At 40.1% G+C, this 20,783-nt stretch overlaps 1 protein-coding gene across 3 annotated transcripts in view; it reads left to right on the top strand.

The window, feature by feature from the left end:
* The window catches only part of naprt (nicotinate phosphoribosyltransferase), a 28,731-nt gene extending 8,644 nt beyond the window's left edge, over positions 1 to 20,087 (top strand). The window contains exons 2-13 of one of the 3 annotated variants that reach the window (XM_077716430.1): positions 4,842 to 4,969; positions 5,054 to 5,136; positions 7,809 to 7,939; positions 8,004 to 8,119; positions 9,580 to 9,782; positions 9,994 to 10,134; positions 10,241 to 10,325; positions 10,398 to 10,478; positions 10,555 to 10,657; positions 13,911 to 14,068; positions 18,697 to 18,804; positions 18,887 to 20,087. In XM_077716430.1, the coding sequence (XP_077572556.1) occupies positions 4,842 to 4,969; positions 5,054 to 5,136; positions 7,809 to 7,939; positions 8,004 to 8,119; positions 9,580 to 9,782; positions 9,994 to 10,134; positions 10,241 to 10,325; positions 10,398 to 10,478; positions 10,555 to 10,657; positions 13,911 to 14,068; positions 18,697 to 18,804; positions 18,887 to 18,970 (1,421 nt within the window). In that variant the 3' untranslated portion in view covers positions 18,971 to 20,087. The remainder of the gene's footprint in view (positions 1 to 4,841; positions 4,970 to 5,053; positions 5,137 to 7,808; positions 7,940 to 8,003; positions 8,120 to 9,579; positions 9,783 to 9,993; positions 10,135 to 10,240; positions 10,326 to 10,397; positions 10,479 to 10,554; positions 10,658 to 13,910; positions 14,069 to 18,696; positions 18,805 to 18,886) is intronic. The other 2 variants (XM_077716429.1, XM_077716428.1) reach the window with 2 other exon arrangements.
* The last annotated feature ends 696 nt before the right edge of the window (positions 20,088 to 20,783 follow it).

The following is a 20,783-nucleotide window of genomic DNA, read 5'->3' as shown; positions in this document are numbered from 1 at the left end:
GTTGGCACGCCACACCTTGTCGTACGCTTTGCTGAAGTCGAAGAAAGCAGCAATGGAGCGATGACGCTGCTTAGACTGGAACCAATCAGAAGGACATCATATTTCAGCCTTCTCGCCAGGGCGCTTAGTTCAGTAGTTTTTGCTGCAAGTGAGTCACAGTTCCAATGCACAATAGTTAAGTGGGATTGAGAGCAGGGGGGGAGTTGGGCCTTTCTGTTATCACACATTGCCTGTATGTGGGATAGGTGGTTGGATCCTTGGGTCTCGGGTATTCGGCACCAAAGTATGATCAATCTGAAAATACAACTTCAGGAGCAGGTTAAGAAAGAGTGAGATCAATTTAAATAGGAAATAGGTTTATTACCGAACTGCAAAGTGGAGAGAGAGAGCTCTAACTGTGGAGTCCTGTTCAGGTCGATGTTCTTGCGCCTCTTGTCAAATGATCAGTGTGTGTGTCTTAACTACAGTCAAAACTGACAGTTGTCCCTAGGTCTTTGGACATATACATTTCAGTCATTTGCAGGGCAAAAAGTAATTGATCAGTGTCGGACAGTTGAGTATTTATGCTGACATGTCAACCCATTCACAAGACTAAGATTGATTATTCAGTTAGACAGTTGGGTGTTTATGCTGGCATGTCAGCCATAAGGATGACTACGATGCTGTTATACTTACAAAAACTGATACAATATGAACAAGCAATTGCACAGAGATTTTGTCTTCTCTTACAGTTATGATGTTCAATAGTAATAAAATTAGACGGAATATGCGGAGAGGAGAGACGGAGTGAGTTTTCACGACAATGCGCTCGGAACATAACAAACATCTAAATGAACTTGGATTACAATAAGACCCACTCAAAAATAACTTTAATCTAACTTTACACTAAACTTAATTTGAATTTTGTTATGAGATTTTATACCTTGTTTCTTCGGATTTGGCTCTATTTTCAGCGCCTCTAACCTGACTTTCAGCGGCAGTTATTAAAAGCAACCTAACGAGGGTTATTCGCTTTTGTCTTCACTTCAAAATATTCTGAAAATGATGCAGACAAATGTCCTCACAATAGGATAACGCACGACCACATGACAACAGAAATTACCTTATTTACTCGCATAATAGCCACCTGCACATATAAGCCGCACCCTTAAAATTGCCTTAAAATAGTTTAGTTACAATTTCTTCGGTATAAGCCGCTCCTTGAATCTCAATTTTCACCTCCACATTTATTGTTTTAATAGGGAGTACAAAATTGTTACTTTGAAGGGAAAATCTTCACAAAACTCATCACACATGGTATTTCAGAGATACTGTTCGAATCAAAAGCATATTATTAGGGTCAATATCCTAAGTTAATATGCCTGCCTTTGTAAATTCAAAATATATTTATTCAATATGAAAAAATAAACAAGTCTATCTTGAGAACATAATGCTTTTAATGACAAATTACAATTTTCTTAACAGAAGTGTAAGATGTTGTGGCGGCTCAATTGCTTCTAATGTCGAATCATCTTTTTTTGTTTTCTTTTTGTTGGTTCATATTATGGAAATAGTTGTCACTTTCGAACAAGAAATAAAAAGAAAGAAGTAATGTGAGCAGTACAACCAGGAAATGTGCCCGTAACGGTTAAGTGTTCAGTCTCAATAATAGGAATGAGATAAACATTATGCAGGTATCAAGGCTGTTGTTATTGATCGACCGCAAGACCTTTGATCACCCTTAACAACTATTGGGATGTGCTGACATTGTAAGCACTACAAACACATCTATCAAGAGTACTCGTGTCTGGCCAGTACAAGCACTTTAATTACGGTGAGGTGGCAAGGCCTTGAGCGAGCATTGACAGGCACAAGTGAGTCAGCTTTTTCTTCTACGTTCAATGCAAGATAGGTTTTTTTTTCTTAAATTACATTCAGACTTCAAAATTAATTTAGTTTCGCGGTTTTATCTATTTATCATTTCCCTATTTTGAAATAAATGACCGTATCGGCTGCATCGTCTTGCGGGATGGCATTTCAACTTAGTCAACTTGCAGTTGCGTGAATGTCAAGTCTAGGGTTAGTCATCATTTTTCCAGCAATAAATTCAGCTAATATGCAAGAAAGTACGGTAAATGATCAAGTGGCTGTTACTCAAGCCATGTCCTGTACATTAATCCCTTGTTTTTTTTTTTGCGGATAATGTAGATCACGACATGGCCACGATAATTGAAAAAACGCGAAGTAGGTTCACCCCTATTATTACAACATAACATCCGACCTGTTTTTGCGCCTATATGAAAATGCAAGTACAATTATCAAGAAGTGTATTTATTAAATATCAAAGTTACGGGCATATGTAAAGCCTCTAATGTATTGATTTCTCACATGCAGTAAGTGTTAACGAGTTGTGCGATCGCTCATTTTGACGGCGTATGTCTGTTGCGTTATAGAAACGGAGCTGCCAACATCTCCGGAATTTCTGGAGTTTATTTCGGACAAGCAAAGTCCGAGACTCCTAACAAACTCCCTAAACTCCAGAAATCCCAAAAGTTGTCACTTAATTTCACAAAAGTATCACGATCCCATTTTAAATATCTCGAAATTCACACCATTGCTACGGCCTCTGCCATCTTTCGCATTTGAGTCAACTGCGCTGTAAACTGGATGAATTCGGTAACACGAGTGCCTTGCGAATTATCCGAGTTACAAGTTCTGATGAATCAGGGGTGGCCAACCCGCGGCTCGCGAGCCGCATGCGGCTCTTTGCCCGGTTTCATGCGGCTCTTACGTCCATATCAAAGTTTGTATTTGTGTTTTATTTTTATTTGCGTGTGCGCTTGGCTTGAGTTCAATACGGTATTTTCGTCCAATGCGCATGTGCTTGGGATGAAAATACCTCAAAGTTTCCCAGTAGGAGCAAGGTCATTTGAGTAAACGTTTTTAACAGAATGGGAGAGCTCCCGTGAACCAGAAGCGACAATGAACAGCGTCGCGCACACAAAGTATCCCAAAGATCGAGCGTCGGCTGAAAAAGCCACACCCCCTGCGAGGCAGACCAAGGCGAGAGTGCTCAGCCGGGAGCAGCCAATAGGAGAGCGAGGTGTACACCCACGTGGTGGGCGCGCTAGTTAAAAGCCATTCATAATAAATGACAGCTCACAAGGAGCGAATGATGCGCAAAAATAGGCTCTGATTTTATGACAGAAGTCCCACTAAGTAACATGCATAGTAAAAGAAAAACACTATTGTAAATTATTATATTTTTGTTTGTGGACTTGATTGAACTGAGAGTTTGTCTGTGTGAGACAGTGCACACAATGTTCATTGTTGATAATGACTGACCTGTGCTGTTAGTACTGTAGGAGTCAATTTATGTCATTACTATGCTGGTGTGTGACATTTACAATCAATCTGGCTGAGCAAAGGTATGTGTGTGATGTGGCTCTTTGCGGTAACACAGTAAAAAATGTGCCTCTTTGCGGTAACACAGTAAAAAATGTGGCTCTTGGTCTCTGACTGGTTGGCCACCCCTGTGATGAATGATTCGTCTTGTGTGATTTCAGGGCAGCAATTAATTTGGAATTGATTGCATAGTTAGCCTCTATCACTTTAACATGTTCGTTTCACAAGCGGATTAAGTATTATTAAGGCGGACTCAACGACCAATCTTTTCTTTTGAAACAAATCCTATCATTTCCAGGGTTTTTCTAAAGTAAGTAAGACTACACAGCACTGGTAAATGTTATCAATATGCCTGCTCGGGAACAACGCACATGTTGAATCCATCTCCAAAATGACCGACATTTGCACATTGCACAACATGCTAGAACGGATTAGGGACCAGCTGCAAAAATCTTGTTAATATTATGGAAATTTGAATTTGCCAATAAATGATCAAAAACCTTTTATAGAGATTTTCATTATGCTGAGCTTTTTCAATATTTTTCAAAAACACTATTTCAATTAATGTATAAACATGATAACAGTCTGATTTAAATTGTCCTATTTTTATATTTTTGTACATTTTCATTGCTGAATAAAACATAAAACTCCGGAAATGGTAGGAAGGTACTCCTGAAATGGGGTCAACGGAGGTCAGGTACTCTGTAGAAACATTATTAAAAGTTGTCAAATGCATTCTTCTTCGGATAGTTTTTGTTTTTATTTGTCGTCAACCAGCACTGCAAAGGGCAATTTAAATCCAAACAGGTAAGAACCAGTAGTGAGAAATAAAAGGGGTGAAAAGTTAGATTTCAAAGAAATCATAAAACTTAAATATTTGCTGTTGATTAATGTTTTAATTTTTAAATTTTTGGTTAATTAGGCAAGTGTTCACATATTTGTGGGCTCTCTCTCTCTGTTGTCTACCGTTAACTTCCTCTTGTTCACCTGCGTTTCAACACCGAAATATTTTACATGCTTGTTATTCATTTTAAGACATTAATAAATCATTCTCTCATAACTTTTTGCATTTTTTTTCCCTCACATCTTTCATGCAAAATAGGGACACTTTTTTTTTTACACAATTTTGACTTGTAACTTTGCTCCAGTTCAACAGTTAACACATTCCGCTTAATATCATTCACGACATATTTGACCTGGATATAAAGTTGCACATAACCACAGCTAAACAACTTTAGTTGTTTCTGCTAACATTTTGGATTCAACTTATGTATGAGAAGTCGTCGGGAAATATTAGCATATGCTAACTCTTTGGCAAATACCGTGGATATGCACAATGGCGAAATGCTTTCGCATTGTAAGAGAACATTTACAGATGGTGGGCACATAAATGGCATACAGATTGCAAATCCTCTCAATAACATTCTTTTTTATTATTTGCTTTATTATGTGTGTAGATGTGGACTTTCTACGCTCCGTTTTACCAACTACTACTGACCCTGCCTTTTTCCAATACCTGAAAACTCTTGACTGCTCTGGTGTTACACTTCGTTCTGTTCCAGAAGGCACTGTGGTCTTTGCTCGGGTGAGATGAGATGGACGTCAGGATATTTTGACGAGGAGTCTGATCCTTTTAAGGGCTAAAATGATATTTTTTCTTCATTCACAGGAGCCTCTGTTGGAAGTTGCAGGCCCACTGGCTGTGGTTCAACTGCTGGAGACCAGTTTACTTTGTCTTGTAAACTATGCAAGGTAATACATAGATTTTCATCTGCGAGGCACAATGATCATATGGGGGGAAAAACATTACCATTTAATGATCTTCTTGCCTAAACCTAACCTTTAAACAATTTCTCCCTGTGTTTTACAGATTTTAAATGTTCTCAATAATATAACAAATTCCTTATTAGTATCATAAACGTATCGGTTTATCATGTTTTAATTTTCTTCTTGTTTGCAATATGCGGTGATTACCAGCATTCGCTCTAAGCTGGGCAAATGCTCAATCGTGCCCTGGTTGCACAAAAAAAACATTTAGCACAATAAATGCAATGCAAATGAATTAGATATATACACATTTTTTTCTGTATCATCTTGCTGTGTAATTCAGTGAGGGGCAGGTGTCCAGCCAATAATAGGTTACGATGCAATCACGCTACACAGACAATCCCTGCATTGGCAGTACCTGAGCATGAACAGTGTGGCAGAGTTAAGTGAAGCTAATGTAAACCTCCTAAACTGAATTTGATACATCGACTCCCCAAACCAAATTTAAAAAAACTGAGCTTCTTTTAAGCTGCAATGGCTGCTGGAGTATGTGCAAATAGAAGAGGTGAAACTGGATGTATTATTTTCGTTTTCGAATGAGAAATGTCTGCTCTGCAAAACATGCACCAAAGCTAAAGTTGTAAGCAAGTTTTTCGATGGAAAATATGGAATACCATATTTACACGACTATATGGCGAACCGCATTTAAAGGCGTAGTCTCGGTAACAAGGGCTATTTCTGTTCTTGACGCACACACAAGACACTGCATTTAAAGGCGCAGCAGGCATGGCAAAACATACACCATCTTAAAAGTACACCAGTTTAAACATACACCAGCTTAAAAGTACACAAGCTTCAACATACACAAGCTTAAATATACGGACACGCGCTAAAAATACGTTTTTAAAATGGCAAAAGAATCAAAACTGAGTTCGGTTGTACCTTATTCAGTCATTTTACAATGTAATCACGTTTTTGATCAATCATCACCCACAAATCTGCCTCCTACTCTTCTTAAAGCTGTGTTTGTCACATTGTTCCCATGCCGCTCGCAACTTTGCTTTGAACGCCCAGTTAATGCTGTTGTCCAGCGGTTGGAGTTCTTTAGTTAAGCCTCCGGGAATGACGGCAAGATCAGAGTTTGTTTTCGTGACTTGGGTTTTTCACCGCTGCTGTGAGATTGGCAAGCATGAAGTCGCAAATCAAAAGTGACGGCGAGCCATCCGGGCTCTTAACATACACCTTACGGAGCCAATCTCTCATTTTCCCCTCATCCATCCAGCCCTTTTGGTTTTGCCTTCAGGGTGACGCCGGTGGGAACGTCTTTCGCTTAAAAATCACCATAGGTGGTAGGTTCTGTCCATTAGCATGACAACCAAAAATGACACTAAAAGCGTCTTTTTAAACCCACCCCCTCCGCCTGCCTGACTCTACCCATGTCCGCCTTTTCTCTATACAAAAAGCGTATCGGCCGGAAGTGCTCTCAGTCAGGCTTTGGACCGAGCTCGGAGCATACACGGGGCGCTCCTCATTACAAGGCGCCCTGTCTACTTTGGAGAATATTTAAGACTTTTTAGTGCGCCTTATTGTCGTGAAAATATGCGGTAAATAGAAGTGGGACTACCTCAAGTCACAAGACACATTCAGTACAAAAATTATTTGAATGAAAGTGAGAAGGGAAAAGGACAAACGGGAAAAATAAGGTAATATTGAAGTCAGATCTGTGCAATTTCTAGTGAAATATGTTAAGATGTTTTATTTTTGGGTATTAATCATTACATTTGATTATGGCTGGATCATTTATGGGTAGTAGAAATGCACCTGCTGATTGCATGTTGCTCACAGTGGTCCACAGTGTGCTCACGGAGGTTGTCTATGTCCAGACATATGAAAAATTAGAGGGAACATTGGTGATGATATTCATCAACATTTCTGGACCAACATCGGGCCACCTAACCACCTAAGTAAATACTCTATTTAAAGTAATCAGAAAAATTGTATCTGTGAGATGAACACTTAATCGCAGAACTGTGAGGCAGATGTGGTAACTACTCATTGTTTCACCCATTTTACAAGATACTCTTTCGTGTGAAAATAAAATTATACTGTATTCTGATGATGAATATTTTGGTCACATTTTGAAGATTGAATGTGTTTTTCTCAGTACTCTTGCAACACTCCTAGCTGAAGGGAATATACATAAAATATCTGCATTTTTTAAAATGGAAACCTTAGCTTTATTTAAATTTTCATTGTACAATGAAACGGGCGGCGAGTGGTTAGCGCTTCGGCCTCACAGCTCCTGGGGGTCCTGGGTTCAAATCCAGGTCATGTCCATCTGTGTGAAATTTGCATGTTCTCCACGGGCCTGCGTGGGTTTCCTCCGGGTACTCCGGTTTCCTCCCACATTTCAACAACATGCATGGTAGGCCGATTGGACACTCTAAATTGCCCCTAGGTATGGGTATGAATGTGCATGGTTGTCCGTTTTGTGCCCTGCGGTCGGCTGGCCACCGATTTAGGGTGTCCCCCGCCTCTGCGCCAGGGACAGCTGGGATTGGATCCAGCACCCCCTGCGGCCCTAACGAGGATAATCGGTCCAGAAAATGAGATGAAATGAGATAAGACTATTAAACTGGAGAGTTTGCTTCTTCTAGTTTAGTATGCAGTAATGCTGCCCGCTTCCGTCTAGCGTCTGGCCCCCGGAAGAAACTGCTGGAGATGGGGCTCAGACGAGCCCAGGGGCCAGATGGAGGGCTCACTGCTTCAAGATATTCATATATTGGAGGTGATTGCTGTGTGCAAAATATTGCTCAGTTTCTTGCAGAAATACTCATGATTCTTATTTTTAGGTTTCGATCTTACCAGTAATGTTCAGGCTGGATTGCTCTTTGGAATTCCTGTTGCAGGGACCATGGCTCACTCATATGTCACCTCCTTTACCTCTATGGAGGAGGTCAGGCCGCAAGTGAGTGTTTACTCATTCATTGAATTTTAAAATAGGGTGAAATGTTGATGTTCTTTCTGAAAGGCTTGCTCAAGGCTGCCTTGATTCTTATTCATTGTTGTGAATGATTTAAATTGGACCATTGGGTGGTCATCTGGGAAAAAAAACAGGTTTAATTTAAAAAAAAATGCATCCAAATGGGTTTTTGTTGCACCCGTAAGCAAAAAAAGTTAGAAAAGCTCGCTAGTACTTTCCATCTAAGATGATTGTACACCTTTAAAAAAAAAACACTCTTCCTTAGATACAGGTACTAAGACAACAAAATGAGTGACTCCCAAAAGCACATACATTGCAGGCAGATGTATTCTAAGTCAGTGGTTCGCAAGCCACTTGGGGTCTGCCAGAGAAGTGAATTAACGTTTTAAACATCATGTGCTACCTGATAGTGGAGTGGTTCTTTCGCCTCACTTCGGTGCAGGCAGTATGGGTTCTAATCCCACTCATTGGCATTGTGATTTTGAGTAGTTGTCTGTTTCATTGTGGCCTGCTGTTGACTTGCAACCAGTTTGTGTCTTCCCTGCCTACTGTTTATGGTTGGAAGAAATAAGCTTCAGCACAACCACAACCCCGTGTGGTTAAGCAATATAGAAGATGAATGAATAAACCTCACACCCACGAGGCACCATCGAGCCCCAAGTATGGAGATCATGAGCCAAAGGTGTGCTGCACCTCAGGGTTGCCAGATCAGTATAACAGTCTCAAACCCAATCACACCATAAATATAACCATCACAATCTGTCAACATTGCTACACATATGCCCGCACGTGCACTTATGCTTTTTATACTTTTGACCACAACTGTATATATACATACACACACTTACACACAGACACATACACACAGTTACACATTCACACACTTACACATACACACACAGAAACACATACATACACATTCACACATATACACATACGCATGCACATACACATGCACGCACATACACATCCACAATCCACACAATCCAGGTCATGTCCATCTGATTGGAGTTTGCATGTTCGCCCCGGGTCTGCGTGGGTTTCCTCCCACATTCCAAAAACATGCATAATAGGATGATTGGACACTATAAATTGCCCATAAGTATGGGTGTGAGTGTACATGGTTGTCAATGTCGTTGTGCACTGCGATTGGCTGGCCACCGATTCAGGGTGTCCCCACCTCAGGCCCGTAGTCAACTGGGTTAGGCTCCAGCACCCCCGGCGACCCTAATGAGGATTAAGCGGTTCAGAAAATGAGATGAGTTGCGAAAGCAGTTGAAATGAAGAGGTTAAGCTGATGGCGACAAAGTTTACAGGATGGCGTTCAAAGGAGTTTCATCATTTTATTGTATTGATAGGTTCACTAATAGGTATTCCCAAATGCACGCACGAATAACATGTATGAACACGCTGGTCCTAACTTTCACATTTTGCTTTCCTAATAGATGCTTTTGGGCGTGAACAGCAACCATGAGCCAGTGGACTTCATTTCGCTAACCAAGGGTTGGCTCACTCGAGTGTGTGAGCTATTAGGGGTAGAACCTGAACCTGGGAAGATTCATGAGGGGGAGTTGGCTGCCTTTCTGTCTTATGCCATCGCCTATCCCCAGAACTTCCTCCCAGTGATTGACAGTTATAGTGTTACCTGGTAATTTTTAGTAGCATGCATATAGCCAAGCTATACATCTAGAAATGCAATAAAAGTTCAAACATTAACATTTACCTTTACATTGATAATGATTATTGACCACCTAGAAATATATTTCTCAATGCTTATCCTTGTGTGTTTATTAACTGTGCACGAGTATCAATAGCATTCATTGTCTTCATGTAAAGAGTCACTATTTGCCTTCTTTTAGCAGTGGTCTGTTGAATTTCTGCGCTGTGGCCTTGGCGCTGTGTGAATTGGGCTATCGCCCAGTTGGGGTTCGCTTAGACAGTGGAGACCTCTGCAAGCAATCAGTGGATGTGCGCCGGGTCCTAAAACTCTGTAGCAAGCAGTGAGTGAGGTGCCGCGCTGCACATTTCTACAAACATTAACACAGAAACAAATAAAAACTCAGGTGGTCACATTGCCTTATGTTTGCTTCTCTTTGGTGTTCCCAGTTTCTCTATCACTGCCTTTGAATCATTGATCATTGTTGGGACGAATAACATCTCAGAGGAAACCATGGTAGAATTCAGCAAGAAGGTGAAGGCAACAATGTTTAACTACTTAATAAAAATCTTTTTTAATTTCATATTTTGGATGTCTTTGTCTCAGGAGAATGAGATTGACGTGATTGGGGTTGGAACACATCTTGTCACCTGCACTAAACAACCATCTCTGGGTTGTGTGTATAAGGTATCAACTACTTTGATGAGATTCAGAATTGAGTTATCCCATCACAAATCATAATGCTATTGCAATTTTGTGAGAGCTTGTGGAGGTAAGGGGCAGGCCCACAATGAAGATTAGTGAGGATCCAGAGAAGAGCACGGTCCCAGGAAGGAAATCTCTCTACAGGTTACTAGATGCTCAGGGTAAGAATAGTTACTTTTTGGTAGTTGTGGGGAGAAAACATGGTAATTACATTTTGTATCTTTAGTCTACCAGATATGGTATTTATATATTCTCATTTCTTTGTCAAAATAGACTTGTCATAGAACTTTACAATACTTTAATATGTAAAAGCAAATCATGGAGAAATGCATGGATGTAGTCCGTAAATACAGTCACTCGGTCTGTTTCCCTAACCCTTTAGCCGAATGAATAAACCGATTTATAGACTCAAATGTTATTGATGATACGCAATATCATGCAAAAGAAATAACAGTAAATTCCTTAAATATCGCGGATAATGTAGACCTGGCACGCCCTATAATTACCACATATACTACATGCTTTGGCCCCTGTACAAAAATACAACGTATACACCGTAAAGTACAATTATCAACAAGTGTTAAATATGACAGTCATAGTCATATGAAGACTACATTAATACCTTGACATACAAGTGTCCCTACATACGAGAAATGTGAGATGGAGGCATACCAGATGGCTCCCGATGGGGCGTCCGGATGCCTGAGCATGTGGGAGGCTGCTTGAGAGAACAGGATTGCTGTCTTTCTCGCCACATCTCCCTCGCTTGAAGATATCTACGACCATACATGTTGCATTTTTTTTTTTTTACTGGAGATGGCATGATGTTGATAATCAGCGAAAAAGACAGCGGAATCGTCATAGACTTGAAAGCAAACATCTGAATAAGACACCAGCGAAACCCTTCAAAGCGAGTCTTGGCTCATTTGATAATAAAATAAAATTAACGGGTTCTGAGGCATGGAAAAGGTATCACTATAACTGTACACATGCAAACGCACACCAAAAATATGAATTAAAACTTTGTGCAGTATTAATATGTTAAATGTTAGTAATGTGTGTTCCAAAAGTATATCCCAATTATGCCAGTACATCAATTAAATTGAAATAAATGTTCCATTTAACCTCCTAGGACCTGGCGTCCACATCTGTGGACATCACTTTTTGGCTTATCAACACTGTTCATTTTTGGACTACAGGGGCCTGGCATCCCCTTATGACGTGGACATAATTTTTCTCAAAAACCACATCATGTAAAATTATATTTGTTTTTACACTTATCAGGTCCCCATTAGCTTAAATATCAACGAGAAAGTAAAAATGCATGCCTTACAAGAGTTTGGGTCTCCGGAGGTTAAAACAAAGTACAACAACAAAATTAGATGATAACAAAATAAATAAATTAATCATAACCAAAACATGAGATAGACCGTTGCTCTCTTAAGTAAAACACAAATACAGTTATACCTTGACATACAAGGGTCCCTAAGTACGAGAAATTTGAGATACGTGGAAAATTGCGGCCACCAGTTTGTGTTTTTTGTGTGCTTTTTTGCGTTAATCAGTGAAGAATTAAGTGAAAAGACAATAGCTCCTAAGCAAACCGGTGCAATGAAGGGTAGTGAGAAGTAAAACCGTATGATGACAATTGACATTAAGCATGACGTATTAGAAAACGAGTGGTTTACGTGTGACAGCTGGCTCGCCAAAATAAGATAAAACTTATTTTTAATAGTGTGCATAGTAATCAAAGTTCATTTAAGTTCTATTTAAAGTTTTTGTTATGTGGCGTAGTGATAGGTTCATTAATAATTACCCTTCTATGTTATTATCAATAACTGCAGGCAGACATCTTATTCAATTATTGACATTAAATTAAATAGATTGGATCACAGATAGGAACCTTAAGGGAGGATATCTTCAAAAGTATCCTCTCGAATAGTATTTTGCGTACGGCTTTAAGGCATTTGGTTAAAAACAATCACGCCTTCATTTGACCTAACAATCATATAACAATTACATAAAGAAGCCCGAAGTGCGTCGTCACGAGTGCTATGGAAGTGGCAGAAACAACTTCTTTGTTATTGGCCAGTGACCCTGGCTCCGTTGCAGATATCCCGAGTCCTTGCTGCCTCTCGATCAACAACCCTCAGAGCCCTTTACTGGGTGAGATGTAGCATAAACAATCCTTGGATTATAAGTCCACGTGAGAGTGGACCAGGTGGCTTTTTATGACCTCGAGCCGAGCAATAGAAAGACTGATTTAATGATTAAACAAAGAAATCAATTACTACACATATATGTATAATAGTAATACAGAATAAACCCAACACGTAGTGTCACAAAAATGTCGTGAACCGAACGTGTTGCCGTCAGGTCCTACTCATCCACCGCTCACGCCACTGTTGGCCGCTACCGTCTCTCTCGAAGGTGAAAACTCCATACAGTGCTGTACTATGTATAATTTCACATTTTATTGCAGATCATAACTACTAAATGGGTTTTTGTTAATTTGTGAGAGTAGGCGATGCATTGGAACAATTAACATTTTCAATTGTAATATCCTATTTTTAGGTGTTTTTTTCAGAGGGTGGGAATGGATTATTTGAATTTAGTTATTTTATCTAATCTCATCTCATTTTCTGAACCGCTTTATCCTCACTAGGGTTGCGGGTGGTTCTGGAGCCTGTCCCAGCTGAGGCACGAGCAGACAGACAACCATTGACGCTAACACTCATACCTAGGGGCAATTTAGAGTGTCCAATCAGCCTACCATGCATGTCTTTGGAATGTGGGGGGAAACTAGAGTGCCCATAGAAAACCCACACAGGCGTGAGGAGAAATCCACATAGTTGGAACGACCTGGATTTGATCCCAGGACTCCAGAGCTGTGAGGCTGGCATGCTAACCACTCAGACCCCAGGCAGCCTGCGCTGATTTTTTTGGAGTGATAAAAAAATAATAATAATCATAATGAAGTTCATAAAAATTACAAAATCTACACTGTAACTCACAACTGGAAGACAAATGAAAATGCAGTGAAAAATGGTGGAAGTCAGGGGCCATTATCAAAAAATAATTTTACAGCAGAGTTACGTGACATACATTATAAAAGGAGTACAAGATCTTGTCTTTTCTGCTGTGAGTGAGTTTACTATCGCACACATCACTACGTGGACAAAGCCAATGGCTAGCCTTTAAGTGTAGACTACATTAACCTTGTGGCGCTGTGATTGTGAGTTTGAATGGTCATCTGTCTCTCTGTGTGCCTTAAGACTGACTGGCGACCAGTCTAGGCGGTAGTCTGCTTTTTGCCCAAAGCCAGCTGGGATCGGCTCCAGTAAACCCCTGCAACCCTTACGAGGATGGGTGGTACAAAAGAGGAATTAATGAATGTGCGGCACATTTTTACAGGAAATCCTTTTCTGGACCTGGTTTGTCTGGCACAGGAGTCGCCACCAGAGGCAGGGCTTCTTATAAGATGCCATCCTTTGACAAGTGATGGTACTCCACTCTCTGTCACTCCAGTTCAGGTCATTTGTCTACGCCAAGAAGTGTTTACAAATGGAGAGGTGAGTGTTTACCATTTCGACCTAACATAACCCATGGCAATAGACAAATTTTTCTGTTATTGTTTTGAGCAAAGTGCGGCCAACCAAACAGTTGATGGGGTTTATTTTTGTAACTGAAGGAAGGTTATGGCGGAAACTAAAGCCGCTTTGTGAAATAATATCCCGCATCATTACTAGGTGATGGGTCCCGCAACTTGTATCTACCCAGCTCATGGCTCAGTAGCTTTCTCATGCAGCGTGCAACAGTGAAGTGATTTCTTTTCTGCTAAAAAAATAAAGTTAGTTTTCAGTCCAAATCTTACTGATTCACTTGTGATAGGTTCATTAATAATTACACTTCTCTATAATTATCAATCACTGCAGGCAGACATCTTATTTAATTATTGACATTTAATTAAATAATTTGCATCTCTGGTAACAGCCTTATAAGGGTAGATACATCAAGACTTCAAGACTTCCTCCCGATCTCCAAAGTATCTCCCGAACAGTAATTTCTCCCACGGCTTTAAAGCCATAAATCAAAACAATTACAAGGTTACTGATTAATCCAACTGCGTAAGCAAAAACAACATTTGTAACTATAATAACAATTAAGGTATTTAACAATAATAGAAAGAGGAAACTAAAAACAAACAGCATTTGAATTAAAAGAATCACGCCTTCATTTGGCATAACAATTACATAAAGAGGCACGAAGTGCGTCATGATTTAGGAACACGATGTGATTGTTCCTGGAAGTGATTGATATCCATCTGCTGGTTGCAAGAGTCCTTGACGACTCTTCGCTGCAAACCCAGATCAACAGTCCTCGGAGCCCAGGACTGGGTGAGATGTTAGCTAAACAGTCCTTGTAAGAGGACTAGGTGACTGGTTACGACCCCGAGTTCTCTTCGGACAATTGGAAGACTGGTTTAACAAAGAAATGATTAAATACACACATGTATATAATAGTATTACAGAATAAACCCAACAACTTGTAAGAGATATGGCTAAATGACACATCTCCAATTACATTGTTTATTAAAAAAGGGGGGAGAACAATCTACGAAGATGTACTGACTTCATTGGCTCAGCCACAGTGTCAACAAACAAAACAATAAATGATTTGTGTTCCTAGCCCTTAAGATTGACAAACAGCTGTTAGATATAGCTTGTTGAAAAGTTGGGAAATAAATTATTAGTTTGCTGCTGTTTTTAGTGAAGTAAACCAAAATGATTAGTCGCCCCACTTTTTACATGCTAACAAACGAAACTGCGGTGAGATGACAAGGACATTGACAAAGGAGCAAGGTGGCCCTTTGGAAAAATGTTTGCATAAATGAGTCGATCGTTCCTTGATGATGTCATTATGAAAACAGCTACAACAAATGAGGGTAAAGTAAACACCCAAGATGCTTTGCCATGAGTAGTAACCATGCAGAACTACTCAAACTTATGAAATGCAAAACCCTTTTAGTGATGATCTTGCTTGGACTGCAAAAGTTTGTGAAAGCTGTTTTGGAACGTCATCTTTTTAGCTGCCTTATTATCCCCATTTTGAAGTGAGTTTGTGTGCAATCACATAGTAGATTATTTTCTTTTCCCCCTTCCTTTATTTTCTCTTAGGCTTATCTTTATTTTTTATTACTCTTCAGAACTACACACGCCAGAACGTATACCCTAGCCTGATATACTGTCGGCATTATATTCGTGCTTACCGGCCCAAGCACAGGACACTCCAAACGGCCCCCAGTTTTATAGACTGTCTTTTCACCTGTCAGAGACTCGCATTCACAGGGTTTTAAAGTCGTCGTCCCTAGGACGCGAGTCTCATTTCTCAAAATGGACCTTCACATGCAATGCCCTTTCGCGCATTTGGAGCCTCCATCGCAACATGCAGACATTAATGTGGACTCACTAGAGATGTCTTCAGGTGTCTCCCTTAATTGGATTAGTTTTCAACCGTTGTGAATTCAGGCGCTCCGTCTAAAATCCAGCCCGCAAAGGGTTTTAGACACCGTAGGTACGGTCTTTTCCAGATGTCGACCAGCAGCGCCCAGATTCCTTTCAGTATCTTGACTCCCAGGCTTCGAAGGACCAAAATGTTAGGTTCATTAATAGTTATACTTTAATATAATATAAAATAATACAAGGGGGACATCGGACATATCCAGCGTTATCTTGCAAGTGAGAATCAATCCTGACTCGTCCTCGTCACGGATGATTCTAAAGAAACCAATCCTCTCCTGCACATTTAGTTGCATTAGAATCCAAACAATTAAGGTTATCTTATTCAAAACAATTGCATTAGCGTTAGGTCAAAAAACTTAACCGAGCAACACTATTTTAAAACAATTGCGAGTATCTTTGGAAGTTAATTCGAACCATTGTGTAAACAATGCCTCTTTTTGAATTTTTCGAACAAACCCTTGCTTGCTGAAAATTCAGAAGGCTCATTCGAGGCACTGGTGCTCGGCTGTGGCTTGCATTCAGAATATTCGTCAGGAGCTAAGCTATCATACAAGTTCTTGGCCTTGGTTCACATGATGTTGGTATCCAGAGGAATGTTTTTCGCCCTACATTTCGAGACCCAGACTGAGAGGACAAAATACACTTTGACGGGGTTTTATTAGGAAAGTGGGGACCGTCTTCCGAATGTTACCGTCTTCTTTTTTAAGGTAATGCATGTTCGATTCATTGATGGTGTAATGCCATGCGACATTGGCAAACTTTTCACCCGCTTCCAGCATGTCGAGCAACTTAACTTTTTCAGCCCTTGTCATTGTCTTCCATTTTTTTGTTGCATCAGATGAATTCTTAGGTGGTCCTGTTCGCTTGGAAGCCATTTTTCATGGTGTAGTGATAATTGTAAATTCCAAAGATGGAATTCACTCTCCGTACGCAATGCTAAACTCTACATGCAGGGAAGAGAAAAGACCGGCTCGCGTGTTCGCAGAGGCATTTATACTTTTGCTATCTTCTCCTGTGGTATGGTTAGAACCAATCACACTTCCGCCATTTTGCGTCGACATTTTGGCCGCAATTTTCATCTGTCTTCCGGTTGGGAACTTTTTGAAAATAATTAATAGTGAAAAAAAATCGCGTAGTAGTGAGTTAGCGATAAGTGAAGCCGCGATAATTGAGGGATAACTGTACTCCTGAAATGGTGTTGATGGAGGTTGGCCGCTCTGGACTAAAGGTGATAATTAGCCCTCAGCTACAATCTTACATATTTACATATATATGTTGATTAACATGAATATGAATATGTTAATTTATATGTTCTCGCTCTGCTACACCTACACTTCTATATAAATGTAAGTTTGTGTGTGTGTTTTGTTAACCTCTGTTATCTGTAATGGGTTGACCGATTGTAATAAAAATTTACACGTTGTACTTTAAACACCAATGAGTGTTCTTAGCCTGGTTTTTAAGTCAAAATTCTTCCGATAAGTATCAAAAATTGATAATTTGGAAAAAATGAAAAAAAACACGATGGCGGTGTTTCCGAACTCAAGATACCTATACATAATTGTATACATGTTTGCTGTGCTATGCATGTAACTCACGTTTTCCTTTTTCATCCAACCGATTTTTCAAAAGAGATTTTTTTTATACAACTCTTCTAATCCTTTTTCATCTCACCCATTTTTCCAGAGATTTTTTTATAGCACAAGTGTCTTCTAAATGTATATTTAAATTTAAGTTTGCAAGATAAGCGGCCTTTTAGCGGCAAATAAAATCGATAAATAATATATTTATCTGAAAAAATGAATGCACTGCACTTTTACATCCATTGGAAATGCCTCCCAGGAAGACCCACCTCGGACATAGGACAAGGAAAGCTGTCGCCATTCGAGCCAACAGAGCGCAGGTCAACCAGGAAGACTCAGACACCCTGCGACTGCCAGACAGTCAACAGCAATCTCAGACTCGAGCGTTTGTTTGTTTTTGTGTGTGTGTAGCTTTGTCTTTACCCTCCGTTCTCTAGAACGGGTGGACCAATTTTCATACAAATTTACACGGTTGTACTTAAACATCAGTGAGTGTTCTGAGCTTGGTTTTGTATATAAATTCTTCCAATCAAAAATCGATAATCGAAAAAAAATCAGATTTTTTGAAAAGTGATCATGCTTGGACACCGATGGCGGTGTTTCCCAGCTCAAGATACCTGTACATAATTATATACACGTAGGCTGTGCGCTGCATGTAACTCACATTTTCCTTTTTGATCTAACACATTTTTCAAAAGATTTTTTTGCGCAACAACTGTCTTCTAAATGTATATATAAACTACGCTTGCAAAATCAGCGGCCTCTTAACAGCAAATAAAATTGATAAAATATAAAAAATACAAATAAAATCATAATAATGCACCCCTCCACCTTAACATCTACTGGAAATGGCTCCCAGGTAGACCCAGCTCGGACGTCGAACAAGGAAAGCTACCGCCATCCGAGCTAACAAGTAGCTCTTCTGCTTGTATTAAATAAATACTCAAACCATCACCACATCTTCACACAATATAAAACACCAACAATATACTGTTTACTTTTAACTTTTGTTTTGTAAAGCAGATAAAACATATTTGTACACAAAAGTTTGTTGAGTTAAAGATCAGTTGCGTGAATGTGTCTCTTAATTTTTAGGTCATACACCCTTTCACATGTGCTGCAGAAACTAAAGCTAATGTCCATGACTCCCTCCAGAGGCTTCACCCTCGACATAAGCAATTGGAGGAGCCGGAGTCTTACACAGTGAGTAACTAAAACTCATGAAAGTGATGACTGAAGTGCGAGCATAACCTTGCTTTTATCCCATTTTGTATCTTTCTACCAGGTGGCATTGTCGGAGACACTTTACAACTTAGTCAGAGCTTTAACAATAGCAAGTCCAAAGAAGAATTCATTCTTATTCAATTAAAGAAAATCTTGTTTTCAAAACCTGGGTTTGTGCCTGTTAATTTAGACGACGGCATGTGTGTTCATGTGTTCTGGTGCTCTGTTGCCTATCATTAGCTTACTCTTGTCCACCAACATTTGAACACTGCTAGATTTTGCCTGCTTGTTATTCATTTTAAGACATCAATAATGTTAGGGTTCTTGGTTTTATGCTTTATCCCCCCCCCCTGGTGTCCTGTCTGAGTGATTGCCCATTGTGTTCAGCCGTCATTTCTCCGCCCCCGGTGGATTCTCCGCTGCCTCCCACGTGTTTTCCAGGTGTTCTTAATTATCTCGTCACCCCACGTAAGTCTATTTAAACCCTACTGATTGTTATGTCATTCATCGGATTGTCTGCTTTTGTTTGTCCATGGCATGTTTCCATGTTACCTCGATCCATGTTTCTTGTGTCTCGTCACTTGCTTTCCCACACATCATAGGCACCGTTCAAAGCGGCTCCTTGTTGCAGTAGCTCCCTACACCCTCACTCGTATTGTGTTTTTACAGTTTATTACAGCTTTTTTATCCTTTATTTTTACGTTTTTTTTGTCTCATAAGATTTTACTTGTTGCTGTGAAGTTGCTTAAAACAGGATTCTCAATAATATGTACATTTCTAAAGAACATCCTGTCTATAATCTCTGTCTAAATATTATGCTTTTCCATGATGCCTATAATATTTTAATAAAAGCGACATTTTACTTGGAAAGATAGAGTTCCGCGGAGCCGAGCGGGAGTTATCTCTCGCCTCCCTGATCTCAACAACCGCGGTTGCTTTAAAACATAACACAGTCTCTTGCCTCGTTTTTCCTTTGTGCACGGTTGGTAACTATGGTGATCTGTAACTACAGACCCAACATTTACTTTACTTAAAATATTATATTTGATTCTTTAATGTTTTAAAACATTACTTTCAAGACTCTACTCCAAGACTCAAGCTGTGCGAGAGGCAGTCTTTGATATATTAGTTTAGTTCATCATTTCAAATTTTGGACATTACATTTTTTACCCACTCAGCCATGCCTACGCTGTTTTACACCAAGGATCAGCTGTTAGCCCTAGGCAACACCTGGATTACCCTGGACCTGGACCTCCCCACAGGGTTAAAGAGGAAGAGAAGAGGATGCAGAGCTGGACGAAAATGTCAAGAGAGAAAGCGACGCTTTAGACCCAACATTCCATCCATTAATATGGGGCACGTAAGATCTCTCCCCAATAATATGGAAGGGCTAACAGCGCTTACCAAACAACAACGACAATAATGGAGAATGTGCATTATGTGCTTCACGGAGACCTGGCTGAATGAGCTAATACCAGACTCATCTCCTTGGATGGCTTTCAGCTGGTGAGGGCGGACAGAGATGCTGAGAAGAGCGATAGTAAGAAAGGTGGAGGACTAGTTCTTTTTATTAATAGTAGATGGTGCAGTCCCGGGCATATTGTGAAGGAGCAACTTTGCACTCCAGATATCGAGCTAGTAGCTGTTAGCATCAGGCCGTTTTACATCCCCTGGGAGTTCTCGCACATTATCGTAATAACTGCGTATATACTTTCGGCCGATGCGGCAGTGGCTCATGAGCTGATCCACGCTACTGTGTCCCGGCTACAAAGATAACACCCCCAGTCTCTCCTTATCTCTGGTCATTTTAACCATGCTCCCTTGGCTTCTACTCTCCAACTCTTCACTCAGTATGTGACGTGCCACACCAGGGAACAAAAAACTCTAAACCTGCTATATGACAACATAAAGGAGGCATACAGCTCAGTCCCCCTGACCCCACTGGGCCGCTCAGACCA

This window comes from Stigmatopora nigra, chromosome 5 (genome assembly GCF_051989575.1).
Source record: "Stigmatopora nigra isolate UIUO_SnigA chromosome 5, RoL_Snig_1.1, whole genome shotgun sequence".
NCBI classification, from domain to species: Eukaryota; Metazoa; Chordata; class Actinopteri; order Syngnathiformes; family Syngnathidae; genus Stigmatopora; species Stigmatopora nigra.
Note: the sequence above shows the minus strand (reverse complement) of the source record. Positions and strands in the feature narration are given on the sequence as shown.